This window comes from Camelus ferus, chromosome 16 (assembly GCF_009834535.1).
Source record: "Camelus ferus isolate YT-003-E chromosome 16, BCGSAC_Cfer_1.0, whole genome shotgun sequence".
Classification (NCBI taxonomy): domain Eukaryota; kingdom Metazoa; phylum Chordata; class Mammalia; order Artiodactyla; family Camelidae; genus Camelus; species Camelus ferus.
The window spans coordinates 41,109,980-41,137,938 of record NC_045711.1 but is presented as its reverse complement, the minus strand read 5'-3'; the positions used below and the strand labels follow the sequence as shown (position 1 = coordinate 41,137,938).

Below are 27,959 nucleotides of genomic sequence, written 5' to 3'. Positions count from 1 at the left end.
ACAGGAGCCGGTACCTGTCAAACAAGAGCCAAGGAGCAAACGAGCTTCTTAGTCACCTTGCTCGTCTCCCCATTTTGGCAGCAGCCCCTCGGGGCAAGGGGAAGCTGATATCATAATTATTGGCTCACCCAGCAGCTGCCTCCCCTCATCTGATGTCAGCACAGACCCAGGACAGCCGAGCTGACTGACTGACAGAAAGACGGAGCTCCTGGCCCCCCAGACCCCGGCCCCCACGCCGACCTGCTTCACTGAGCAGGTAAGAGGAGACCCGGCCCAAGTCAGCCGTGGAGGCCAGCGGGCCTGGGCCAGGATATGGGGAGGGGGCCTGCCTTTTTAACGGGCCCTAGGAGTGACTGGGAGCATCTGGGTGCTCCCTTTCCTCTCACTGACGCTCAAGGGAGAATCAGGAAGTGGGGTGAGTGCCTGGAGGCCAAGGAGGACCCCCTCCTCCATGCTCCTCCCTCTTCTTCCTGTTCCAGGTTGCCTAACTTCAATCCTTCTTGCTGTACTGTGATTTTTCATTCTGGTGTTTGGTGGATTTTGTGTGTGTATTGGAGAGAGTGTGCTTGGGCACCCTGTGCTGGGAGAAAATAAAGACTCAGAAGGGCTAGAATTGGAAAACTAGAGCTGAAAGACAGGGAGGCAGATTCCTAATTTAGTGGCTTTTCCAAGTGGAGAGAGAAGAGCTCAGCTCTGGGGGCTGAGTGGTGCAAGGGTATGTGTTGATCAAGGAATCATTCAGTATCTCTGAGTAGCCTTGGTTCGGGCCTAGATGCCTGGGCCTGGCGGGGGAAGTCTGGGTTGCAGGAAGGAGATGGTGCACCTGGTGGAGAAGCAGACAGGTGGCAAACAGGTGCTGTGGCCGGTACCTGATGCTGAGCTCAAGGCAGAATACCCCAGAGGTCTAGAAACGGCTCTCTCCCTCAATTCTCCTGAAACCAACAGGCCTGGAGAGCAGACCCAGGATATGCAGGGAGCTCTTAGACCCTCAATGCCTGGACTTGGGGGTCTGGGGATCAAAGGCCCTTAGGGAACTGGCTAGAACAGCAGGAAGACCCCTCTGGCTCTCATGGCTTCCCGCCGACCCCAATCTGATCAGGTAAGGTTCTGGCATTCCCCGTGGAGTCCCCAGGCCTCCCTAAACGTCCAAAGAAGCAAGTTAGATTAAGAATAGACTCGAATAAGTGGGCGTGTTTGCCTCTTCTCTCTGCACCTACAGGCATGGGGAGATACGTGTGTGTGTGCATTGTGACCAGGCATGGCTGGTCAGCGGGAAAGAACCCAGGTGGAGAGGGCCCATGCTCTTGAGAAGCCATCTCATCCATCTCCCCTGCCGCTAGGCTGGTCATTTCTCACACCAAAGAGGTCTGCCCCCTCCTCACTTTCCTATTCCCGAAGGAGGAAACAGGGTCATTCCCTCACAGTCTTGAAGTCCTTCCTGGACTGAAGTCTCTACAGCTGCAGGATCCACCCCTGCTTGCTCCCATAGGCTTCTCTTTTCCCCACTGATAAAACCCAGTTCCTCTGGGCTGACTGGAGGGTGAGAAGGGGAGGGTGCATTGCACTCCAGTCCTGTCCCTGTTGAGCCTGGCTCAGGCCTTTTTAGACCCTTGGTCATTCCCTGACCCCCGGGACGCAGGCATTCCCCAACCGATGGGGCCAGCATCTCAATTCCTGGCCCCCTGTCTTGTGGTAAGCCCGGCGGGGCCAGAGAGGGGCTAGGTCCTGGGGAGGCTCAGGTCCTCAGGAGCGAAGGTGCCGAGGGGAGAGGCACATGTCCTCCCAGCTCCCGCCCAGCCCCGCCCGTGCTGCCTCTGCCGAGCTCAGCTCCCGGCTCCAGGGCCTGCCGGGGCACGCTGCCCCCCCAGGCCCGGTGCCTCACTCACCTCCCAGGGCCAGGAACCTGTTCTCCCGGGAATGCCAGGGAGTTCTCAGAGGACTTTATTTCCCAGGGGCTCAGGGAATTCCAGAATCCTCTCAATTCTGCTCCTGGGAAGGTCAGAGAAAGATTAGGGGGGTTTGGGAACCCTCCCTGCTCCCCGTCTTTGTCTCACTCACAAACTCTCCCCATATGGCCCCCTACCAACAGCTGTGCCTTCATTCACTGCGAGAAGGGAAAAGCCCCGGGACAGTTACAGACAAGGGGGAAAGCCCACTTGCTGACACTTGCCTTCTGGGAAGCTGATTTATGTCCCCACCTTGGTCTCAGGGAAAACCTTCCTTTGGCCCCCATGGAGAGTCCCATCTGCCCTCTATTAAAGCAGCCCAGCACCACTTCCCATGGACTCTCCATCCTTCCTGCTGGGAAGTCCTTCCTGTTGTCTAACCTCCCTCTTTCCAGCTTGAGTCTTCATAGACCAGCAGAAACCCCACAGCCTGCACAGGGCTCAAGCACATTGCCAGACACTGTTACTAAGTCACATTGAAATTTCTTAAGAGCTTGTGAGTAGGAAGGGACAGAAAGAAGGCCCTGTGCCTGCTGTCCCACTATTACTCTGATGAGAAGGGGGCTGTTAGGATGTGTTTCTACCTGTCTCCCCTTATTCCCCAGCGGGATGCCAGGGACAGAGGTCCTGCAGATATGCCCTTCCCTCTTTCTTTCCCAATCACAGCTCACCATCATCCCTGCTGAAGCCTGCAGGGGGAAGTTTAGCAAGCTGAGATTAGCTTCTACAGCAGGAGAGGCTGACATTAGAGAGATGTTTCAGCATTTTAAATTGAGTTTAGCTGGACAATGTGACCACAGGAGGTGGTTTCCTGAGTGGAGTGGCAACCATTGATCTGTGATGGGTGCGGCTGGGCTGGCAACAAGCCCAGGAGCAGGGGAATGACATGATGACCTCTGGGAGAGTGCATCTCAGAAGTGTCAATCAAAGGTCCCTGAAAAATTTTAGTCTTTCCATTTTATTCATTCCCATCCTTTGCCCCTTCCTCCATCTCTGTGCCCAACTCCAACCTCAACCCCCACCTCATCCCTAACTCCTTCACTCCATCCCTGTCTCCTTTCATCCCAACCCTACCCTCATTCCCATCTCCAACCCCAGCCAAGTCCTCTTCCTATCCAATTCCTCATCCTGATCCCCAATTTCATCTCTACCTCCACAACCCCATTCCTCTCTTCCCTCTCTACCTCACCTCCTCAGCACCACCTTCATCCTCATCCCTAGCCCCATCTGCCCATCCCACACCATTCCCACCTCCCCAGGATGGGTCTCTCCACAGATCAGAGTTCCCCTTTGGATTTCCATGCCCCTCATCAGTGCCCCTGCCAGGTCCTGGTATGTCCTCCTCATTCTCCCAGTGTTCAGGGAAAGCCCAGAGCCACAGACATTAGGAAAAAATTGATTGGATAGGATAATCCCTGGAGAAGCCCACAGCTTCCTGGTCCTCACTGGACCTTAAAGGCTGGATGCTGACCAAACAGTAAAAACGAGTTCAGGTACAACAGGACAAGATGAGGTCTGATGTCCAAATGGACCTCTCTACACTGCGGGTGTGTGGCAGGTGAAGGGGAAAATGAAGACATGCTCAGAGGGCCCCAAAGGGAGGCAGTGACAACCTTTATGTGTATGGGGCAGGGGTGGCTGGGAGCATAACCAATCTATTTTGCATGGCCAGGCCCAAGGCAAGGGAGATGGACAGAAGCTAAAGCAAGAAAGCCTGCTGGGTTGTTTAGGAATGACTACAATCGTGAGCATCCCTGGGTCTCTACCCTGCCTGTGGCTCTTGCTTAGTCAGCTCAGATTAATGGGGCCGGGGAGAGAATTAGCTGAATCGTGATCTCTCGGGAAACTTGACTCGAGAGCCAGCTGTGAGTCACAGAGAAAAGGAAACCTATGCTCTCATGGCTACTCTGGAAGCTCAGAGAGAGGGGCACTCCTCAAGACCCCCCCAGGATGCAACAGAGAGCCCCTGGGAGGTCTGACCCTAACCCTCCACCCCATGCTCACAGAGGATGCATGATTCGTCTACTTCAAGCCCTGTTCCCCCACCTTGAAACTACTGCTTCTGACAAACAACAGCCAACCTGGGCACCAACACACACACGCACAGAATGGAGCATGTCCCTGGAATCGGAATCGGATTGCCCAGAGACAGTTGGAGATCCCACCTACACTTGTAAATTCCACAGCCATGTCCAGGACTACACCAGCCCATCAGAAAGGCGTAGGATGTGCATCAGGACACACACACACACACACACACACACACACACACACACACACACACACACACATCACCATGATCAGAAAACCCAATTACCAGACTGTTCACTTAGCAGAGAGACTGCAGCCGTGTTCACTGTCAGAGGTACCCCCAGCTCCCTCTGGGAGGAGTTCATGGAGCCCACGTTGGGACCCAAAGAGCATGTGGCTTTGGAGAGGAGGCTCAAATGCTCTGGGCCTTCTCATGATCGTGTCCAATCTACCTAAGGTGGGAAGGGTTTTGGAGAGGAAGTTATTTGGGATGACAATGCCAAGCCCACGAGGATATGGGGGTAGTCAAAGGAGAAAGGTGGAGGCTAGAGCCCAGGAGATGGATGATCTCAAGGAAACACCCCAGGACCTGCCACTTCTCTACATCCTTCTCCTCAGATGGGCAAGGGAATGATTAGGCACTCAGAGCTGGCTTCACCGAACCCAGTGTGCACACACCCACAAAGCAGAGAAGATTCCCTGCCATGGGTGGGGCCTCAGTTTTCCCATCTGTCCAATAAAAAGGAGGTTGGATGGGAGGGCTTCCCAGTACTCTTCTCACTCCAAAGTTCCGTAAGTCCAGGCAGGCAACTTCCTGCCTTCCTTGTGTGTGTTTGCACATGTGATCTGGATGGCATGGGGGAGAGGCTCCACCAGTATGTATCTGACTTGTACTAGATCTGATTATTAGTACTGGCGGCAGACTTAATATCCCTAATAATAGATAGGTAATAATGAGCAGTCCTTCTGATAATGATATGTACAGAGCACGAGAGGCCCCTGGCCAAGGGATGGCAGGACCCAGAGCCATCTCATGCCCCGACTAAAGTGAGCAGGCAGAGAGGGGCCTGGAGGTGAGCATTCTTGACCACGCCCATGGGGAGCAACCTGGGAAGGGCAAATGCTTGAAGGGACCAAGATCTCAGCCCCCCTCCCTCTCCTGAAATCCCATAGGCCCAGGACCCCAGTGGAGGAGGCAGGGCACCAGTCAAGATGGTGTCAGTTTATCTTCCTCAGAGCATTTTAACCTCCTGGTTCTTACTCAGCCCCCAGGACAGCCAGGTGAGGTGTTTAGGGCAAAAGTGAGGATCCTATTTAATAAAGGAGGAAATGTGGTCAGTTCCTGTGACTAGCCCACACTGACGGCAGGGCTGGGAGAGGAGGTTCCAGGGTCCTGGGTCAGAAGGACTCCCTGTGAGGGAACAAGAGGCTTGGTAAGGCAGCCGGGGGGCTCCTGAGATAGTAAATGCCAGGCTAAGGGATGAGGTGAAACAAGGCCTCTGTCATCCCTGTTGGTCTCCCAGCTCAAATCCTAAGCTGCCAATCACCACCACAGCCAATCAGCTCTGCAGCCAGTTGCCAAAGCAGTCCATGGGAGGGTGGAGGTGGAACCAATCACTAGGCTCAGCCTTAAATGACCTGGTCATGGGGGCGGGACTTCTGCATCACAGGAATACAGAGCTAATGAGTACTCAGAGGCTGGCATCCCCATTCCCCAGCCCATTCCTCTACCCTCGCTCTAGCCAGTGTGGCTGGGAAAAGCTTGTTGTAAGGAAGGACAAAGGCCATATTTTATCATCTATGAAAAATCCACCTGTTCCTTCAGTCACTCCCCACCTCATCATCCAATTTTTTATCCCTTTCACAGCTGGGCAGACTGAGAATTAAAAAGGAACTTTCTTTGGAAATCAGATTACTGCTTTCTGCACACTGCCTCTAGGAGGATTAAGCAGGCAAGAAGTCCCCAACCCCCAGGAGCCCAGCTCTCCAGTCAGGCCCCGAGGGGTTCTAAGTCCACATACAAGTCCCTTGCCAAGCCTGTCCTCACCAACAGACCCAGTCATGCCTTTAAAAATCCCTGGGGAAGGGGAGGGGGGCAACTTCTCCCTCTTAAATTGCCCATGTAAGAATCTCATGCTCTTGGGAATTGAGAATTTTGCCTCCCCTTCCCCTGCTAACCTTGGAGGACAAGCTGAACTTGCTTCTGGGTGTGAGATCTGGAGATGGGCTCATAGCCTCAGAGCATGGACTCCAGAGTGGGCAAGAGGGAGGAAAAGGCAGACCATGAATGACCCCCAAGAGAAAGAGCAAAAGATTCCTGGGGGCTGGGGGTGTTTAGGTGGGAGGTCTCTTGGAAAGAGGCATCTAAGAAATAGGGAGAACCCAGTAGAGCCAATATCCCAGACTAGGTGGCCATAGCAGAGGAGAAAAGGGGACCTGGTAAGTGTGTCTCAGAAAGGGATGAATGGATAGCTTTAAGGATAGCATTTCTTCTTTCCTTGAAACCAAGCATCACTTCCTTCCCATCTACCAAATGAGCATCCACAGGCAGTTCAAGAACACCCATCCACCTGTCCCACTGTCCATTCATCCATCTATCTGTCCATCTGTCCATCTAGCCATCTAGCCATCCAGTCATTTGTCCATCCAACAGTCTATCCAACGATTGGTCTGTCCATTTCATCCATCCACCTATCCTCCCATTCATCCATGTATCCATCCATCGTTCATCTCTCCAAAGAGATCAGGCCCCAATTAGTCTCCCCAGGGCTGCTGGGAAGGGCCTGTGGTCCTGTGGCATTTATGAGGCATGTGACCTGCCTGTCTGGCCTGGGGAGGCAGCCCCACCCCAGCCCTCAGGCAGGGGGCTGGTCCAGGCATGTGGGAGTATTTATACCTCGATGGAGGCTCCTGGGGTGTTGCTGGGCTGAATGACTCCTCGAAGCTGTGATGGTGGCCAAGGCCCAGAGCCCACTGTGAGTGTTTGGATTCAGCTCCTCTGGGGCCAGGGCTGGGTGGCAGGGGCTGGGGGTGGGCTAGAGAGATGGGTGGCCAGGGATGGTGGAAAGGAAGGGGTGCTGGGCAAAGAAGAGTGGGAGAACAGGAAGCTGTTGGAGTTAGACATCTGCAACAAGGCTGGGACCCACCCTCGAGGAGGGATGAGTCCATTGTCATTTACTAGCCTCTGGAGGGTCCCTTGGTGAATGGCAGGAAGGACAGGGCAAGAGGACTAAGATTACAAGAGAGATTAAGGTTAGACGTCTGGAAGAACTTCCAGGTCAGCCCTTGGAATGGAAGGTGGTTCAAGTGCTTTTTCAGGATGGGCATACCAAGTGATGCTCAAGGACTAGCCTACTTCCAGAGGCAGGGGAATCACTAAAGTGGCTTCAGGAGAGCCCTGGTTTGGGGGATGGGAATGACTCAGCGACAGGTGTCAGTGGCTCATATTTGAGGAAAGCATCACACGGGGGACATGATTGTTCTTCATCCTTTGTTCTTCTTCCCCACTCCACCTCCTGCCCTTTCCATCTCTAGTTGCTTCCCAGAGCAGTTTAATCAGATCTCAAAGCAGGAGCAGCTGACCCCCTTCCTGATACTAAGGCAGGGTCAAGAGCCAAGGGGGCCAGAACTTTGGCCTCAGAACCCCCAACCTTGATGGAAGAAGAGGAGCTAACTACCCCCTCATTCTTGGTACCCCCAGACTCCCAGTATCCAAGGTGCCCAACCTCAGGAGTGGCCCCCAGGCCCTTCCCTGCCACCCTCACTAGGTAACCACTGAACTGCTCCAGGGGACCCCTCCCGCAGCCAGGCAGGTGGAGCCCCGGGTGGGGCCACAGGGAGCACTGGGCACGGTCCCCACCCCTTGTAAAACATGCTGCCGCAGCCAGCAACAGAAACCATTAAGGCGGAACTACAACATCTCCACCTCTCTCGTAAAGGGCGGGTAGGAGCAGCCCCAGTGGGAGGGAGTGTAGTGAGAGCCCATTGAGGACCCTAGTGTCCTCTGTGACTCAGCTGCCCACATGGGGTGCAGGGACAGAGCCTCCTAAGGAAACCTCCATCCTTGCCCCCATCTCGCCACCCTGGCTTCCAAGCGTGAGCAGGGAAGCTGAGGTGTTTGTGAGGTGGGGCTGTGTAGCATAGTGGTCAAGCAAACTGGCTTTGAAGCCTGTGTCTGAATCCTGGGAAAGCATAGTTTACTAGCTGAGTGAACTTGGGCAATTCGGATTAACCTCTCTGAGCCTCAGTTTCCTCGTCTATAAAATGGGGTTGATAATACAGCACCTCTCTTCTCAGGTATAAAAACTCACCCAGCTGTTCCTGGTCCCCTTGAGGATTTCCTCCAGGAGGTTCCTCCTGAAGGGATAGCAGAGGGGAGGGCCCAGCTCACAGCCCTGTGGACCATATACACATCCACTGGACCAGCTTCAGCATCTTTAGATGCAAATGGTCCCAGTGCCTCATTGTACTTAAAATGAAACTGAGTGCAGAAAGGGGGACTGACTTGTCCACACTCATACTACCAGCACACAGGGTGTCCCCCAGCCCCTACCCCCAAATGCCCCCTCTGCCTTAATCCTGGCATACTAGGAAGAGAGTCTCTGAGGGATGGGGAGATGTGCTGGGAGGAGGGGGCACAGGGCCTGGCTCTTTGTGAGAAGGACACAGAGCAGAGATTCAATAACGATGCATATTAATCCTATTGTCGTAATTTCTAGGGAATTTCTTACCCATGTCCCCTACTTAGATTAGAGGACCACTTCTTTCTTCTCTCTGAGTCAGGGGAAGATCAAGTCTACTTCTTCCATCCCCATCCCTGCCCTCCCACTCCTCAGGGAACATGGAAGGAGGACAAGTTCAGAGAGCAGATGGTAGAAAAAAATACCCAGATAGTAAACAGGTCTTCAGCTAGTATTTTGCTAGGGTTACACCCCTAGAGTATGTTTTGGGGGCGTAGTTGGGGCTCTCAGAGCCTGAGATTCAAGAGATGTGGTTTTCAGTTTTAACTCTGTGATCTGGGCATGTCACTTCTCTCTGGGCCTCAATCTTCTCCCCTGAAAAATGGGATTAATGACCTTTTTCTCCTACCAATAATGTGCTGATAAGTGTTCACCAACAAGATCTTAAAAAAAAAAAAAAAAAAAAGACCTGTTTTGTAGATTTGTTAATTTCCTTGGGTAAATACTCCCACCATGGCTGATTTGGGCCAATTTCACTGAAAGTGGAGTTGAAAAGCGATGCGCACAATTGGCCTTAACAAGCCCAGAATATCTGGCTCCTGCAAACCACTGCCTGCTATTCTCTGGGGCAAAAGGAGGATAAAAGATGATAGATACAAAAGTGCTTTGCAAAGTGCTGAGTGCTTTGGAGATGTGGAGTTGTGATTAGAAAAGTCCGTATAGACAAAGGGACCCCAGGGCACAGTCTACCTTTGAGAGAACTGGCCTAGCTCTACCCCCAAAGTGGGACACGTTGTGGGTTGTGGGAGCCCATACTGAGTGGCAGGGTCATCAGTGCCATCTGGGGTAGCTCCTGGGATCTGAGAAAGGATCGCCTGCACCAGACGACCTGCACTGGTTTACTGGCAATATTTGTACACACACATATCCCACTGCACCCCCTGTCACTGAAGAAGGTGGCATAAAGGCTTCAATGAAGGATTCCTTCTGAATGCAGATGCCATCCCTGGGGAGCTGCAGCCATCAGAGAGGCCTCCTGAGGGATCTAAAGCAAGAGTCTCCCCCTCCTCCCTACTCTAATCCCTGGGAGTTTCTGCAGCCATCCTCCCTCGGGGGGTGGGGGGGTGGCTAACATGATCTCTGAGGCCAGAGGATCCGGAGGAGGGAAGTTTAGCCTCTGCCAATGGGGGAGGATGATGTCGGGGAGATGGAGGTGGGAGGCAGGAGGCAGGAGAGAAGAGTGTCCTTTGCTCTCCCTGTCCCCACCCCCAGACTTCATGCATTAAAATAACCCTGTCCCACTGTTAATTATTAATAATAGCTATCATTTATTGAGCACATACTATGCATTAAGCTATTTACAAGCAACATTTCATCTAATCCTCCAGAGAGGTACGTATTATTAGCCCTATTTTACAGATGAGGAAACTGAGGCCCAAGGAAGGAAGTTAAGCAAGTTGCCCAACCAAAGTCTCACAATTACTGGGGTTCAAACCCAATCATGACTCTAGAGCTTCTGAACTAGATCATCCAACTTCAGGAGCAATGCCACCTACTCCAGAGAGGGGTCCAGGACAAAGGCAGCCTCATTCGTCTCACTATAGTGAGCCCTTCCCTGTGCTGGACAGAAGGTCCCCCCGCACACCAATCAGAGCCCCTCTGCCCAGCCTTTGAGGTGAAAAGACTCTTTGCAATGTAGTCCATGAAAGACCCCATTTCTCCTGGGCTGTGCGGTCTCAGGCAAGTTATTAACCTCCTCTCTGGGCCTCATTTCCTCATTTGTAGAATATTGCTTCAGCTGAGGCAACCAAGGGGGTTTGTCACAGAATCAGGGGTCATCATTTACAAAATGTACCCAGAGGAAACCCTGCACTGAGGTCCATTCAGGGACTTCTGCATCGTCAGTGCAAATCAAGCGATTGGCCTCTGAACTCTGCAGAGCCTCCCTGGTTCTATTCCTCTTCTTGGAGGAGGTGGGGTGTTGGTTTGGCCGAGCCGGGATAAGAAAGTCAGGGCTGGGAACTGAAGACTTTAGTTAAGGCCTTGTTCATGCAGGAACTCAACCAGGGCCACAGATAATATCCTGGGACATAGGAGCCGCTGTAAGGGTGGGCGTGAGACATGCTTCTGGGAAGGCCATACCCTCAGCAGGAGGCGCAGCCAAGCGAAGTAAGTCTCAGCCTCCTTGGGTTCATGTCTCAGAGGAGCAGGGCTGGGGTCTGAACTCCCTGGGGCCAGGCCGAGAGACGGTCAGGCAGACAAGAAAGGCTGCAAAGCAACTCCCACCTGTGCACGGCATCATTAGCCACTTTCCCCAAGCCTGAAGCAGCAAGATCATCAGGAAAACTACAGTCCGGGGTCAGGAGCCACATTTCGCCAATGAGACCAGGTGGACAACATGTGTCCCTGAGCATTTTCTATGTGCCAGGCACCTTATGCACATCATGTCACTTAATCTTCATGATGACCCTGTGAGGTGGGTCCACGAACCCTACTGTCAGAGGAGCCAAGGCAGATACAGAGATTTATACAATTTGGTCAGACTCACATAGCCAGGAAATGACACAACTGTGGCTCAAACTCAGGTTGACCCAAATCCAGAACCCTTGCTCTTAACTGCAGACTATGCTGCCTTCAGAGAAGAGAGTGACCACCACCCCACAAGTTACAAGGCCTGAGACCTGGGGGAAGAACACCCCAGCCTTACCTCTGGAGGGGCCTCAGGAAAGCAGCTCTGGATCAGGGCCAGGCGTGGCAGGCAGGCCCGAGCTGTCCAGGGAGCAGGGGCCAGGCCAGGCAGTCATGCGGAGCCGGAGATGGGCTGCCCTGCACCATGGGCCCTAGGCTTGCTCCACCGCGGTGTCCAGTTACGGCCAGCTAGGCGCTTCCCCGGTCACGCCACATTTAGCATTGCCGAGTGAGCGGCACCGAGACATGGAGAAGGGGCGGTAAAGACTCTTGAAGGGGCGGGAGAGCCTCCCACCAGGCCCCCCTTGGACCCCAGCCCCCAGCTCCCTCAGCCACTGAGCCTCTGAGGGACTTTGGGCAAATGCCCTCCCTTCCTTGTCCCCATCACCCTCTCAGATGAAGGTGACAGTTTATTTAGCAAAGATGTACCAACCCCAGGCTGGACACCATGGGGCCACTGAAGCCATCCCTCCCTCCCAAAGCTCCCAGGGGAGCAGGGCTTGGGGAATGCAGTTATCCTGCTCTGCCTGAGGGGGTCTTGGGTAAGTGTCAACCTCGTGATTTTCATGTTGCTTGGCCCCACAGCTCATGCACCTCCACCATGACCCTCACCAAATGAAGAAACTGTTTGAGGAGGGTAGACTCCAGAGTCGAAGAAGGATCTGGGTTCGAATCTTGACTCGATCAGGATTCATTATGTGACTTGGGCAAGTCACTTAACCCCTCTGCGTCTCAGTTTCTTCATCTGGAAAGTGGGGTTAATAATGTACCTTTCTCATAGGATTCTTCTGACAAACCGATAAGAAAATTCTCCAAATCATTTATACAGTAGCCAGCCCAGGGCAGGCCCTCAGCAAATAGTGGCCTCTATCGAAGACTACTTGGACAAAGAGGAGTAAGCCCTCAGGTCTCGGCCTCAGCCCAGGCCCTGGTGCCCTTTGCAGGAGGTGGAGAAGGAAATCAGAGAGCTGAGGATAGTAATAGTAAGAGCCACACTAATAATGATACTACTAACAAGAGCTAACATTTATCGAGCACTCGCTACATCCTTGGCACTGTGCTAAATCCCTAGCGGTCATGAGGGCGGCCCTCCCGGTCTCCCAGTCTCCCTGTTTTATGCAGGTAATTGATGCTGAAGCTCAGAGAGTTTCGCTGACACAGCTAGCAAGGAAAGGCAAAGGCTGGCTTTGAGCTGAGTCCTCAGTGTGCTGGGCACAGAGTTTCCTTATAATTCTAGGAGGTCTGGGCAGAAAGAGCCCTCACATGTCACCCAGTATGAGCCCTGAGTTTCTCGAATGGGGAGTCTAAAACTCAGGAAGGGCAGTGGCCCACACACGGTCACAGGTACCAGGGGGAGTGTGCAGGACCAAAAGCAAAAGAAAACCACACATGCCAGACATCCCACAGTGGGCCGGTGACAGCATCCCCAGTGCTGCACCAGGCTCATGGGGCTGCCAGGCGTCCAAGTCCACCAGACTCCTCTCTCTCTGTTTCCTACTCTGTCTCTCACATTGTTTATCTGCTTCCTTCTGTTTCTGATGTGTCTCTCAGTTTGTCTGTTTATCTGTCTATTTCTCTCTCTCATTAGACATCTGGCTGGAGTCAGGGTCCCAGCCCAGGGATGGGGTGGGAGTGGAGGTGGTGGACTTGGTCTTGGTCAACCCTGGACGCTGGTCCTCACTCTCATCACAGCTGGCTTTCTTCAAGGCCAGGAGTGGGTGATGGTGTCGCTACACCCGCCACAGTCTGACGTCACGCTGCCGGGCCCCACCAGACTGGAAGGCGAGCCCCAAGGGGACCTCATGCAGGCGCCGGGCCTCCCAGGCTCCCCTGCCTCACAGAATGTAAGTACCTTGCACCTAGGCCTGGGCTGAGGGCTACACGAGCAGCAGGTAGACCATCACCCACCCTCAGGGACCTCCCTGCATCTGTTTTGTCTTTCCACCAACAAACTAGTACCCAGTGACTCCCAGATCCAGAAGTGTTCAGACCTCGGCCTCTGCTTAACCCTTCAGCCTGGGACTTTCCCAGGGCAGGGCTGTGCCTCCATCTGACTGGGGGCGACCCAGGTTTAGGAGCAGTGTGACCTCATCAGATGGGGCTGCCAAGGGCAGACTATGTCTCCCCCATCAACTGGGGGCTCCCCAGAACTCAGCCACTGACCCTTTACCCTAGCACAGAGTAGGGTCCTGGTCCAGCCTCTGCTCATAGGCTCTCTATTCTCTGTCCACCCCAGAAGCATGCCAGCTTCAGCTGCTCATCATTTGTGCCTGATGGCCCTCCAGAGAGGACACCCTCACTGCCCCCACACAGCCCCAGCATCGCATCACCAGGTCCCGAGCAAGTTCACTGCCCAGCCGGCCCTGGCCCGGGCCCCTTCCGGCTCTCACCCTCAGACAAGTACCCCGGCTTTGGCTTCGAGGAGGGCCCAGCAAGCAGCCCCGGGCGCTTCCTCAAGGGCAGCCACACGCCTTTCCACCCATATAAGCGGCATTTCCATGAGGACATCTTCCCTGAGGCCCAGACAGCCCTGGCCCTCGATGGACACTCCTTTAAGACCCCCAGGGCCCTGGAGGCCTTCGAGGAGATCCCTGCAGATGTGGGGGAAGCTGAAGCCTTCCTGCCTGGCTTCCCAGCAGAGGCCTGGTGCAACGGGCTCCCCTACCCCAGCCAGGAGCACAGCCCCCAAGTCCTGGTGAGTACCAGTGGCCCAGCGGGCATCCCACCTACCCCTGGCCCAATTTCCGGCGGCCCAGAACAGTTCTTCTGAGATCAAACTCCCTACCATCCCTTTCCAGACCTTTCCACTCAGGGTTAGTGTGCACCAGGGAAGCAGCAAGCTCAGAGAGTTGGGGTCTCTCAGTTTCCTTCTGGGCCTCCAGGTCAGCTGGGGAGGGGATGCTGACCTGGTCCAGCACAGAAGGGGCAAGGTGGGAGAGGCCGGTCAGATGAAGGAAGCTGGAAGTTTCCCAGAGGCTCCTGAGTCAGGATTCCTGTATGCAACTTTTCTCTGTTTGTTTAAGTGTCAAGAATCCCCAGCCAGACAAACATGCTCATATGTAAATGTGAGAAGAAAAGCACATTCCAGAGGCTAAGAGAAAGGGTTTAGGGAGGAGCCACAGAGCTCAGTATTCTCTCCAGCATCAACATACAGAGTTGAGAGAAGACTTAGGTCTTCTCAAAGGACACTTCTGGGTCCCATTCTTTGCCCAGAGTGGGGCCTGGGTGTATTCATAGAAATACCTTGGAAGCTCAACATGTCCCTCCATGGCCATCCCCACAAGCTGTGTGACCTTGGGCAAGTCACTTAACCTCTCTGAGCCTCATCAGAAGAACATGGTTAACAGGACCTACCTCATAGGCTTGTTGTCATGGGAAGAGGAAAGCTAAAGAGAGCTTTGCTCCCCATTCCCCAGCCTGGGCTGTGCCTACTCCAGATGCCTACCAGCTCTCCTTACCTCTTGCTTTCAAACAGCTTTCATTCCATCCCCACACCACCCCCCAAAAAAAGTCTGTTTCCAAGTCGAAAGACAGAAAAGCAGCTAGGCATTTACTAGCTGTGGCCAAGATGGGATTTGGTTCTGGTTCTGGTTCTGGGACCCTTTGATGGCTTCTCCCCAGGCCCATTGAACACGACAGTGGCCCACAGTGAGGGTACCATTATATCAGCTACTGCCTCCTAAATGTCCACTCAGTGCCAGCTCCTGGTCACTGTGCCAGATGTTTTCTTTCAAATGCCCTGTTTAATCTTCATGACAACCCTCTAAAGAGTTCCCATTATACCCATTTTGCAGATGAGGAAACTGGTTCCATAGAGACCAAGTGATTTGCCCAAGGATTCTCAGCTGAGATTTGAGCTCGCTCTTTTACTCCCCGCACAGTGGAGAAGAGCTCGGGCCCAGAGACCCATAGCTAGCTGGTCGACTCATTGACTTGCTGAGTGACCTTGGGCATATCACTTCCCCTCTACAGGCTCAGCCCCATCATCTGCCAAATGATAGGGTTGGACATAGTGTTTGTGGCCCTTCCAGGCCTGAGCTTCTATGATTATGGTTATCTCTGCATCAGCCACCCCAGGGCACACCCAGAAAGAGCTCAAACTGATTTGACCCTCTAGGCCCAGATGCTGGTTCCCAAGGCCCCTGGTAACCCCAGGAAGAATGGTCCACCTGCTCCTGGCCTTATTCACCTTCCGTACCTAGCTGTACACTCTTTCTGGTCCTACTCAGGGTAGAGCTCTGTGCTAATCCCTGGGAGCTCCATGTGGGGCTTACAATCCATGGGAAGCCAGGATCTGGCCAGCACCACTAGCAGCAGTTGCAGGCTCCCTGTGCCAGAGTGAGGGGGCCATGGGGCTCCAGCAGACCAGCAACTGGGTAGGCTTCCTAGATCAGAGGCTCTGACTTGGAGATGGCCAGAGTAGACACGACTCACCAGTCCCCTCCAGAGAGCTTGTTGGATTTCTTCTGCCTTCACCACGGCTCTGCAATGGGAATTCTAGAGCAGTAGCCTTTTCTGGGTGTCCTTTGCAGACCTGAGAGGCTGGCAATTCTGAATCAGCAAGCAGCCCCGAGCCAGGCCTGGTGAGTGAGGTCAGGTAGTGCACCCTGGTGCCATTCCAGGGAGACCTCTGGTCCTACCCCAGCATCAGGCTGACCATTGACAAGTCTCCCCCACTTCTCTGGACATCCTAGCCTCAGCCTTTCACCTGCAGTGAGGCTGTGGGAGCAGGGGAAGAGCTGTTGGTTCCAGCCCCAGTTCCACCACTAACTTGCTGAATTCCCTCAGGAAAATCTCTGCCCTTTGCTGTTCTCTATTTGTTCTCCAGGAATAGGGTTGGGGGGAGGGTGGGTGGAAGGGCACAGAATAGAAGTTGCTTTTGTTTAAGGTTCAGGACACAGAAGAGAGAAAGAAAAATAAGATCCAGCCCGGTCATCTGTTTTACCCTTCCAGCAGGGATCGGAAGTCAAGGTCAAGCCCCCAGCTCTGGAGAGTGGTCCAGGAATGTACTGTTACCAGCCCCCGTTGCAGCACATGTACTGTCCCTCCCAGCCCCCCTTCCATCAGGTGGGTCCGGGGCAGGTGGGTATGTGTTCCCAGGGTCTCAGGATATTATGTGCATGTGTGCTGTGTGGGTGTGTATGTGAGTGTGTGTGTGCATGCCTGAATGGGCAGGTAGGAGCAGCAGGGTCCTGAACCTCAGGCTGGGCCACCCGGGGCAGGGAACAGGGATTCACAGGAAGGGAAGAAACTGTCCTTCTCTCAGGATGGGTGAGGCTTGTCTGAGGTCCTGACAGTGCCTGAGAGGACTCAGGAAAGAGAGTAGGGCTGAGATTGGGGCTGGACGTGAACCAAAAAGGGAGAGAAGAAGAGAGCTAGACAAAGACCGAGCAAAAAGAAAAGGAGCAAGTCGGGTGATACACAAGGCTGAGCAGGGCAGGGAATAATGGGCTCCTGTCTGGGTCAGCTACCACCTTGTTATGTGACCTTGGCCTCAAACTTCCCTTTAGCCTAGACAGGGTGGGACTAGGCATGAGGTTAGGGGGCCTTTCCACCTGGAGGCTCCAAGTCAGTCATTATTGGCCCTTCCCCCTTCCCTACCCCACTGCCCAGCCTCAGCTCCTCCCAGATCCAGAGGATGCAAAGTAATTGCCTGACACTGGCATAGGATGGAGGTTTTTTAAAAAGAGAAAGAAAAGAGCCCCAGAGCAGCCAGGCAGCTCCCAGGAGTCACCGGGCAAGACAGAGCAAGTGGTTGCCCAGCGCCCAGCTCCATCCACCTGCAGCCTGGCACTGAGACAGGCCCTGCCTGTGGAGCAGGTTCTACTCCCAGCTCTTTGGCATTGGCCAAGCCAGGGAGGCAGGCACGTGGGTGGGGGGAGGGGGTGGTCAGACTGCTTGCTTTGTGTAGGGAAAGACAGAGAAGGAAGGAAGCAGAGGGAACACTTGAGGAATCATCCTCAATCTGTGAGGAGCCTGGCTGGAGTGGCCCAGCCATCCTGAGACTCACAGTCTAACCCAGGATGGGGGGCGGCCCTGACATAGCCTGCCCCATCAGGGACTGAGCCATGGCAGGGCTAAGGGGCTACCAGACCTTAAACGGCCCCACCATGCCCAGCCCTGCCTTGATGCCCTCTGTTCTCTGCACCCTCTTGCTCGAAGAAGATGGCCGCACCCAGGACTTTATGGAGCCTGCAGAGAGGGTGACTCAGGCACCAAGTGTCTCTCGAGTGACCTGGAAAGAGCACTTCAGCCCAGAGCAGATGGGGGAGTCAGAGTCTCCTACTCCCCCCTCACCCTCATAAAACATCATCCCTGGCACCGCAGCCACTCCCTTTGCCATAAAACCACCTCCTACCCTCACCTGCCCACCATCATGACCGGCCCTTTCAAAGAACCACTGAAACTCGTAAAAGGTGGCAGTGCCCAGCAAACACCCAGGCTGGACACCCCACTTCTGGCCCAGCCACTCCAGGAGATGCAAGGGAGGCCTGGAGCACCTGCCCAGAAGGTACAGGCTACCCCTCACACTCTCTAGCCCAGCGCCTATCCTATTACCATGGCAACCAGCGTACCTAGAGGCCAGAGAGGAAGATTCTGGAGGAAGGGAGCTTTGAGGCTTCTGAGATCCTCAGTTCTGGAATGTGGATCTCCTCACAGGCCCTCAGATAGCCACATCCTTGGCCAGCCCCCTCAGATAGCTCTGACTTTGGAGTCCGTGACTGTGGGTGGTAGAGCCCATGAGAGAAGAATCAAGCCCCAGTTCCTTCTCTGGATGCACATGAATGGGGGGAGGGACCCCATCCTTGGGAAAACTGGTTACCATGGCAACCATTCTGCCCCTTTGACCTCTACAGTACTCACCAGGTGGTAGCAGCTACCCTGTACCCTACCTGGGCTCCTCACACTATCCATACCAGCGGATCGCACCCCAGGCCAGCACCGACGGGCACCAGCCTCTCTTCCCGAAACCCATTTACTCCTACAGGTATGTTTCTCAGCTCTCCTGGGGTAGAAAAAAGAGGGGTCAGAGGAACCTTAGGGAAAGTGAGGCATGGAGTCCTCGAGGTATAAGAGTAACAGCAGAGGGTGGAAGGCATACCCAGTAGGCTTCCAAAGGATGCTTGAGAGAAGATTCCAGCATGAGGGCAGGGGGATATAGCAGCTCACCTCTGACCTCTCATCCAACCCTGAGGAGCCATGTGTGACTCACAGCAGTTGCTGAAACCCTGGAGTGAGCCCACTAAGTTCTCGCTTCCTGGGACCCAGGTACTGAGCATTCAGGGGGGGAATGCCCCCCTTTTACCCCCTGTCCCTAGGTACGGAGAGAAGCCCCCCTGCCCAAAGCTCTACTGGAAATTAGTGAGGGATGAGATCTGCAGATATGACTCAGTTATCCAGCATCTGCCAGATGTGGTGCAATTTCTCTGGGACTGGGGTTATAAGTGCCAGGCCAGCAGCACCAGCCCATCTGGAAGACCTTCCATCTGAACTTTTGTTCACCCAACCAGTACTGACACTTGACCTCCTATGGGCCAGGCCCCACGTGGGGTCAGGTCACCAGCCAGTGTGAGCTTAGGGGAAGGAAAAGAAACTTAAACATCAGCCAGGAGCACAGAGAAGGGGTTTGTGGAAGGCAGACCAACACAGAAAGGAGCACGTGCAATCCTTAGAGTCCAGCAGAATTGGGTTCAAGTCCAGGCTCTGAATTTATGAGCTGTGAAACCTCAGACAAGTTACTTAATCTCTCTGAGCCTCTGTTTATTCATTTGTTTAAAAAAAGCAAAAAAAAAGAACAGCAATATTCAGGCCTTTGGATGGATTAAGTGAGAGAATATGCCTGGAGCATTGTAGTTTTAGTTCCTTCCCTTACTATCCAGCATTCATGCAGTTGACTGAGGGCTGACCAGTAATGACTGCTTCCATTTAATGAGTGCCTTCTATATGCTAGGCATCCTCCTTAATCCTCACAACTCTGAGGTAGCTTTCTTCACTTCAAAGCTGAGGAAACTGAGGCTCAGAGAGGTGAAGGCACTCACCCAAAGTCACACAGCTGTTGAGTGGCTAAAGCCGGGATTGCAACCCAGGTCCCTTAGATGCCACAAGACCCCAGTGGACACTTTTTCATTCCTTCTCCTTCCGACCGCGTAGGGCCTCTCTCCCATGAATACTACGGTAGGTTATTCCTCCTTGTCTACTCCAGCTAGGGCAGGGGGATGGGGTGAGACTCCAGACTCCATCAGAGGTTCAAACTCTCAGAGCTTTCTCTGCCTTCAGCATCCTCATCTTCATGGCCCTTAAGAACAGTAAAACTGGCAGCCTTCCCGTCAGCGAGATCTACAATTTTATGACGGAGCACTTTCCTTACTTCAAGGTGAGCCCCAAATCCACCCTACTTCACCATGCCCCAAGTTCTGGGCAAGCCAGGCCTTTCTGGAGCCAGAGAATTCTGTTGGGAGGTGGGAGATGAGTTAGAACAAAAGCCAGAAGAGGGTGTACCCCCTACACGCTTTCCCTTTTCTCCACTTCAGAAGGACAGTTCTGTGTGGAGAACAGAGTTCAAGCCATTCACCCAAGGCCACACAGCAGGCTGGAGTCAGACCTCGTGCTGGTGGAAGGTGGACAGGTCAATCCTGATAGGCTTCAAGGAGCATCCACCTACTCCAAGTAGGGAGGGAGAGCTTGGGAAGAGACGAGAGACTGTTCCCACCCCTACCCCCAGCATGTTCCACAGCTGGAGGAATTTGGGTAGGAGCTGGCCAGCCAAGGTGACACGGGATGTTGGGACTGCAGAACCCGTTGCCTTCTCGGGAGAGATTAGGATCTGCTTCTGTGGGTGGCAGGCTCAGCTGCAGTTCTGCCAGAAAGCGGGGTGTGGGCTTTATGGTTTTGGAGTGTCCCAGGGAACTGGCTGGTTCATCTGACCTTCCCATGGATACGATCTAGTTTCTGTCATCCACAGAAGGGGCTTCTGGGGCTCTCCCAGACTTTGTCCCCAGATGCAGGGCAGATGCCCTTCTCTCCAGATGGGCAAATCCATCAGAGAGGGTGATCCACTTTCTCAAGGCCAAACAGCAGGTGGGACCACTTGCTGGCTCAAGTTCTCTGGCTTCACACACGAACCACTTCCCTTGTCTGAATGCCCCTGGGGTAGGTGCAGGGGAGGTCAGCCCTTGTGTGTGATGAGTGCCTTCTCCAAGGCCCGCACCCTGGTGGAGACAATCTCAGGCAGAGGGCCGGAGCTGAGGCCCAGGTAATCCAGAATTCAGCTCCACCTGCCAGTGGGTGATTCCTGGCCCCACCGTCTCCCCAGTTGTCCTACCTGGGGATGATTTGAGGCTGATATTCAAACAAGTTTGTACTTGCCTAGCTACCATGAGGAATGGGCAGGATGGCCAGAGTGGTCTGGCCAAGAATGGAAAGGTATAGTCATCCACCAGAGGTTCTGTAAGGAAGAAGAGGTAGGAGCAGAGTTGCTAATGGGATTCAGAAGCATGAAACCTGATATCCAGGGCTCTCCCTCTATACCCCAGCAGGTCAGGGGACCAAAGTCTTCCTGGCTCCTAAAGCTTTTGGAGGGTCCCCTAGGGCTTCAAGGAGCCAGGCCAGAGATAGAGAAGTGAGGGCCAGCCCTGCTCCTCTCAGCCTTTCCTTCCTGCCAACTCCCAACCTGGCCTCCAGCCCCTCCCTGCATCTCATCTTCCTGGCTTAATTATTTTTCCTGGGAGCCATGTAATCCCTGTTTTATGGGGCTGAGGAGTGAAGAGGTCTAACTGCTTTTTTTTTTTTTTTTTTTGGCTCTAGTTGTTGTTCTTAGCCAGTTGCATCACTCCCTCACTCCTGAATTTACACTTGACTTCAGAGAGAAAGCATCTGTAAGGATGGGACCGGCCCCAGATGAAGGCAGTCCAATGGGGTGACCTGGGCAGGGCCCTTAATTAGGGAACAGAGCTGGAATCTGGGCTCTGTCGCTGCCTCCTTGTGAGATCCAGGGCTAGACCCTTTCTTCTCTGGATCTCAGTTTCCCAATCTGTAAAATGGTCAGGTTGGACCAGTTGGCACATAGATTCACTTCCAACTCTGATAATTCCCCTCTCACCCACCTGAAGAATTAGTTCAAGGTCCCCTGCCCTCTCTCTCACTCTCCAGTGGAAGGTCATTTTTCTGGGCAAGGACAGAGTGGATGCTGGGGTGGGCAGCACCCATGCCCAAAGCAGCTGAGATGCGCATCCTATAGCCCCATGAGTCAGGAATGTGGGACTGGGGAAGTTCCAGCCACTGGACATAATTGCTAGTGCTGACCATCCCTCTTCCAAATAGGAAGTGGCAGGGGTGGGTGCTGCCCTGGCATCCCAAAGTCACAGATTTATAGGGCCATAAAAGGGCCCAGTGGCCATTAACTCTGACCACCAGGCAACACAGCCTTGACTTCTAGTAGGGACTGTCATTGGAGTTGAAGGTGAATCCCCAGCTCGCTGGTCTGGTGGCTCCGGAATCCCCCCTCATGACCCTGAGAGCCTTGGGGGTCATCTCAACCAGCCCTCTGCCCCAAGTCAGCAGCCCCTGAGAAAGTCTCCAGCAGTTCCTGCCAGCAACTTGCAGTGATGCTGGCATCAGGACCCAGTTCTGCTGGGCATGATTCAGCCTGGCTGCTCCCTGGGGCAAGTGAGCTGTGGAGAAGGGAGTGGCTGCCCCTCATTTAGCAGAAACTGTGAGCTGAAAGGGAGAGGGGCCCGGGAGTGAGGGTGAAGGGACCCTACCAGCCAGAGTGGGTGCTCTGTTGGGCCCATGACTGCCCCAGAACCTGGAACAGAGCTGGAGGTATGGGAGTGGGGATGGGGGTGCCCACTGGCACCCCCCTGCCAACGCCTCTCACCCAACTGAGTCAGCCTAATGGTTTTTACAACCCTCCCTGGGCACAATTACTGCACTGGTGGCATGACCGGGCCTACTAATGGGTGTTTATTCTGTTGGCACGAGCACCCCCCGCCTGAGGGCTGGCCTCCCCACCAGGGCACGCCCCTCCAGGCACACTCATGTGAAGACTCACACCCACACATGCATACAATCACGGATACCCACACACATACCCAGAGAGACTTTCTCACACACACTCAGCCTCAGGGATACACATGTCCTCACACTCAGAAGAATTCACGGGCCCATAACCCAGAGACAAGCTCACAGCAGAGAGACACAGCACCAGAGAGCTCAGCATAATGAGTCCCTTTCCACGGAGGGGTCCAAGCACAGACAGAAAGACCCAGTGGGGAGTGGTCCAAACCCAGATGGGCCAGGGGCAGGGCTCTCTGTAGCACCACCAGTCCTTCCTTTATGAATCACCTTGACAGTTCTCTGACGGGTCCGTGGGAGATGGGAGTAGGATGAAGGCAGATTTTAGGTGATAACCAATAACTGCGGTCAAGGTTTCCTGCCCACCCCTGCCCCGCCCCTGAAGGGTCCCAAACCAGGGCTGAGTGCTGAGGAGGACGACAAGCCCCAGAGCAGGTGCCCAGAGGGCAAAGGAGTTGTCTGGAGCACTGACCACGGCCTGAATTCTTGTCTTGCTCTGCTCTGGCAGACGGCACCCGATGGCTGGAAGAATTCTGTCCGCCACAACCTGTCTCTCAACAAGTGCTTTGAGAAGGTGGAGAACAAATCAGGAAGTTCCTCTCGCAAGGGCTGCCTGTGGGCCCTCAATCCATCCAAGATTGACAAGATGCAGGAAGAGCTGCAGAAGTGGAAGAGGAAAGATCCCATTGCCGTGCGCAAGAGCATGGCCAAGCCAGGTGAAGCTGATGGGCTGTTTAGAGAAGGCCCCAGGGGACCCAGGAGCCAAACATATCAAACGGTAGGGGAGGCCAGAAAATCTGAGCAAGGAGAATTGATGAATGAGGAGAGGGCCTGAGTGTGGTTCCAAGGCTGGGATGGTGTGTGGGGAGAGGGAGGTCTCAATGTTTCCTGTTCTCTTGGGTCTTTTCAGAAGAGCTGGACAGCCTCATTGGAGACAAGAGGGAGAAGCTGGGATCCCCACTGCTGGGCTGCCCACCCCCTGGACTGGCAGGCTCAGGCCCCATACGGCCCCTGGCACCTCCAGCTGGGCTCTCCCAGCCGCTGCACTCAATCCATCCAGCTCCGGGCCCTATTCCTGGCAAGAATTCCCTGCAGGACCTACTTGGGGGGCATGCACCCGCCTGCTATGGGCAGACGTATTCACACCTCTCACCAGGCCTGGCCCCTCCTGGGCCTCCGCAGCCATTATTCCCACAGCCAGATGGGCACCTTGAGCTGCGGGCTCAGCCGGACAACCCCCAGGACTCGCCTCTGCCTGCCCACACCCCACCCAGCCACAGTGCCAAGGTACTGGCTGAGCCTTCCCCAGCCAGGACCATGCATGACACCCTGCTGCCAGATGGAGATCTTGGCACCGACCTGGATGCCATCAACCCCTCTCTCACCGACTTTGACTTCCAGGGTGAGCTGTGGATGGGAAAAGGGAGGTGGCATAGGACTGGAGAGGGGCATTTGGCAGGGTGGCCCATCCTCTAAAGTCTCCAGGCTGTAGCCTGCTAACTGCTGAGTCAACTGAAGCAGGGAAGGCCCAAGCTGGCGGTGGGTGTTAAGGGGCGAAGAGGAATCAGAGAGGTTCAGCAACTGCCTGGAGTCACACAGCTAGTGGCAAGGGTCTGTTCCCCATTCAATGTTAACCCCCTCCTCCTGGTGCCCTTAAACATGTTCTAACTGACCCTATCACCAAACCACTCTCAGCTCTGAGTCGGCTGGAAAGGGCCTGATATTCCTTTCCATACTAGGTTGTGAACAACTGACAGTCTGAACATTCCCAGACACTACTGCATTTTCTCTGAGCTCATCTTCTAATGCAGAAGGAGAGAGATCTTCCCCCTGGAGGAATATGCGGCCTCAGAGCTAGGCAGGTCCCAGGGAGAGGTTCTCTTCCCTTCCATCCTGCCTGCTCCATCTCTGCCTGTGGCCAGCCCCACCCATTCCCATCTAAACTCTAGTGCCCTGGTACTGGCCACAGGGGATTTGAAGGAAGGTGCTGATCCAGGTCTCAGAGGCAGGGGACATCCTCAAGCAGGTGGGGGCAGCCCAGTGAGATCTCCCAGTCTGATGGGGAGAGAGCCAGATCTGGGGAAGCTATTGTTAGAAACAGGGAACTAGAGCCTCATCTCCCTCCAGAAGTGGGGAGAGGGCTTAACAGCCTCAGAAGAGGCTATAGACACATGGGCTACTGTACACATTTACCAGAGCCCCTACTAACTGCCAGGCATCATGTAAGGTGCTTTCTATGTGCTCTCTCACATGGGCCTATAGGATAGGAGGGATTATTAAACCCATTTCACAGATGTACACCAAGGTTAATTAATTTATCAGGGTCACTTAGCTAGAAAGAAAGAGAGTTAGAATTGGAACCCAGGCAGCCAAGTTCAGTCCAGGCTTTAGACCAGCCCTCTTCCTCCAGGCCCTACAGCCCTGATACCCAGGGTAGGAGCTGCAGACCCTGACCTGCCACAATGCAGCTCACATGACACAGAGAGGAGAAACAGGTGGCAGCGCAGTCTGCTCCCTAGAGTCAGTGCTTCCTGGCTTTGCCCCCGACCCTTGGTCCTGCAGTGGAGGACACCCAGGGAGCCGAGCCCAATCACCTCATTGGATCCAACAGTGCATTGCTGGAAGCTCTTTGCTCTGGGCTGCAGATCCATCTTCACTGGGAGCCTGGGCAATAGCCAGAATGAAGAGCTCCTGGGGCTCCCTCCCCAGGGTAACCCTGGAATGTACAGCATCTGCATAAACCCTTCCAATAGGCAGCTCTCAAATCCTTGACCCTCCCCACAACCACCCCTGGAAAAAAAAGAGCCACTGAGATCATTTGGGCTGTGGTTTTCAAACTGTCCTACATGGGAGGAGGAATCAGAGTGGTTCAGCAACTGCCTAGGATCATACAGCTAGTTCCAAGGGTCTGTGCCCCATTCAATGTTACCCTAGTCCTGCTCTTTCCACCATGTGAAGGCCACGGGGTGGGGGGCAGACAGGGCTCCTTGGTGCCTCCCAGTGATGCCTGTTCTCTTCCCGCAATAGGAAACCTGTGGGAACAACTGAAGGATGACAGCTTGGCCCTTGACCCCTTGGTACTGGTGACCTCATCCCCAACGCCATCTTCGATGCCACCACCCCCACCTCCACCCCACTGCTTCCCCCCTGGGCCTTGTCTGGCAGAGACAGGCTGTGAGGCAGGCGACTTGGCACCACCAGGCAACGGGGGCTCTGGGGCACTGGGTGACCTGCATCTCACCACCCTCTATTCGGCCTTCATGGAGCTGGAGCCCACGCCCCCCACGGACCCTGCTGGCCCCTCTGTGTACCTCAGCCCCAGCTCCAAGCCCATGGCTTTAGCATGAGCCATGCCCAGTAGCAGCAGCTCCAGCCTTTGCCTGGCCTGGAGGTCCCAGCTGGCCGCCCACATCGGGCTCACCTTAAAGGTCAAGGAAGGAAAACATTCCCTGTCCCCTAAGCCACTAAGCCAACTTGTATGTTAGCTGGCAGCTGGGGTGAAGAAGACACCACCCAGGACTCTGCCACTCACACATTTCTGCCGCCTGGTACGTCAGCGCCTCGCTCAGGGCCCCTGAAGCACAAATGTCTGGGCAAGAAGAAAACGCACTCTCCCTAGCTCACACTCACACTTAAGCCTTCATGCACGTGTGCACACATGAGTGCACACACACACAGACACGGTTATTCAGACATAACCCACTCACATACATTATATCCAGAGGAATCAGAACTACATCCCAGAGCCTGACTTCATTTTGGGGGCAGCTGAGATCTGAAGCCTTTGGTTACCAGAAGCTCAGGGGCCCCATGCCAGGTCCAAGACCACCGTGGAACCCCATTCTCACATCCACATCCTCTGCAGGCCTGGTCCCCTCAGGGCATGACCTTTCCCAGCAGCCCCCTGTATTTATTCTCCCATCTTCATCCCAGCAGCCTATCAAGAAGGAAGAGATATGGAGCCCCTCCCCAAGGTGTCTGTGGGCCCCCCGGGGGTGAATAGTCAGCAGCACCCCCTCTGCCAGGCCCTATCCGTCCTCAACATAAGCTCTGTCTGGCTTCCCCCAGGGTGACACACAGGAGGGGCAAATTCACCCCAGGGCCAAACTGAGCCCAATTCCAAAGTGTTTGGAAAACCCCTTGCCTCGGAAACTTGAAAGTGTCCTTTTCTCCCAGCCCTGGGTGCAGGAAGGGCCCCTCCAGCTCACTACAATCTCACTCCTAGAAATTCATGTAGTTTAGGTCCCAGTTTATGAATTACTTACAACTGTCTCAGACAGCCTGGGCATTCAGGGAAGCCTGGTACAGGCTGGTGGGGGAGCACCCATGACCCCTCTTTTTGACTGCTTGGCAGGCCCAGATGCCTGCCACACCCTACCTGGGAGCCCAACCTCTACCCAGTGGGAGCCTCAGCCTGCCCTGGGCCTGAGGATGACAAGAACCCCCAGAGGTTGGCCCTAGGCTCAGATGAGGCAAAGCAGAACCCTCGATGGCCTGCCATTGTCCCCTGTCCTGGAACAATAAAGCAAGTGCCTTGTGGTCTCACTACCAAGCCTTCCTTTCTGGACCCCCCCTCCCTGGGGCAGAAAGTTTAGGACACACTGACTATAGATTCCCTGGGCCTGTGATTTTACCCTGACCCTCACCTAGGACTGTGAAGTTTTCAAATCCAAAGAGTGAGGCATCTAGGAGGACGTCCTGACCAGCACGGGTAAGGATGAGGGGGCAGGCGGGCGATATCTCTTCCCAGGAGAACTTCCAAAGAGATTGGAGGAAGCAGCTGCCAGAAGGGGTCACTTCCCTATCCAAGCTGTGCCTTCCTGCCCCCATGTTTCCCTGGCTGGGCTCTGGGTTCCACAGGTGACCTGAATGTGCAGTGTGCACTGCCAGCCCTGGAGGACGGTCCCTGGAGGGTTAGGAGCCCACTTGGCCCCACTTCAGGTACCACCACCAGGCAGGCTGCTGTCACCAAACAGCAGCCTGAGAGGCAGAACAGGGATGGGACAGGTATGGGAGCTGAAAGAACACACACGGACCTCGAGTCTCAGAGCAGCCACAGGTAGGGCTTCTGCTTAGAAAGTTCTTCCAGGGGCCAGGCCTGGGTGCCAGGAACACTACCTACCTGCCCCAGAGGACAGCTCTGCAGAGGGTCTCACGATGGAACCCCACCCTATACCAGCACCCTCCCTCCCAGAGGCTCTAAGGCCAGGTCCAGGGCTAAAGGGATAGGGTCAGGTAGGAAGAGGTGGAAGCCACAGCCAGCCAGTGCACCCGAGAGGAAGAGACCCACTTGCCCCAGCCCAGCCCTGGCTGTATAGGAAGTAGTAAAGGCTTTCTGTCAAGCCCCTAGGTGATGTGACCACAGGCCAGTTCTGACCAACCCCGGTCCTGTGTCTTGATACCCAAGCCCTCAAGGGCAGGGGAAATATTTCATAGGACTTTACTGGGACCCACTTCCTGGCCTCAGACCCTCAGACCCTGGGGACTCAGACAACCTGCTCTACTCCTCCGCCCTAGGCAGTGAGTGAGCCGGCCCCTGCGC

The 27,959-nt window shown here is 54.5% G+C and overlaps 1 protein-coding gene across 10 annotated transcripts; it reads left to right on the top strand.

Annotated features, from left to right (window-relative positions):
* The first annotated feature begins 22 nt into the window (after positions 1 to 22).
* FOXN1 (forkhead box N1) lies at positions 23 to 26,962 on the top strand. Of its 10 annotated transcripts, none has more exons than XM_032457638.1 (9): positions 23 to 256; positions 13,057 to 13,188; positions 13,581 to 14,039; positions 16,298 to 16,426; positions 18,202 to 18,332; positions 19,622 to 19,718; positions 22,926 to 23,133; positions 23,328 to 23,819; positions 25,445 to 26,962. In XM_032457638.1, the coding sequence occupies exons 2-9, from the start codon at positions 13,066 to 13,068 to the stop codon at positions 25,762 to 25,764; spliced, it is 1,959 nt and encodes a 652-aa protein (XP_032313529.1). In that variant the 5' UTR covers positions 23 to 256; positions 13,057 to 13,065; the 3' UTR covers positions 25,765 to 26,962. The 10 variants fall into 10 exon arrangements, with proteins under 10 accessions (XP_032313529.1, XP_032313527.1, XP_032313524.1 ...); XM_032457636.1 differs by having other exon boundaries at positions 13,037 to 13,188; XM_032457633.1 differs by having other exon boundaries at positions 24 to 256; positions 13,052 to 13,188.
* Positions 26,963 to 27,959: the final 997 nt, after the last annotated feature.

What these genes read in the sequence shown, in the direction of transcription:
- FOXN1 (XM_032457629.1), top strand. Translation starts at nt 6,908, where the DNA reads ATGACTCCTCGAAGCTGTGATGGTGGCCAAGGCCCAGAGCCCACT. An exon ending in AGCACTTTCCTTACTTCAAG is followed by an intron (nt 19,719 to 22,925) that starts GTGAGCCCCAAA and finishes CTGCTCTGGCAG; the next exon opens with ACGGCACCCGATGGCTGGAA. An exon ending in CACCGACTTTGACTTCCAGG is followed by an intron (nt 23,820 to 25,444) that starts GTGAGCTGTGGA and finishes TTCCCGCAATAG; the next exon opens with GAAACCTGTGGGAACAACTG.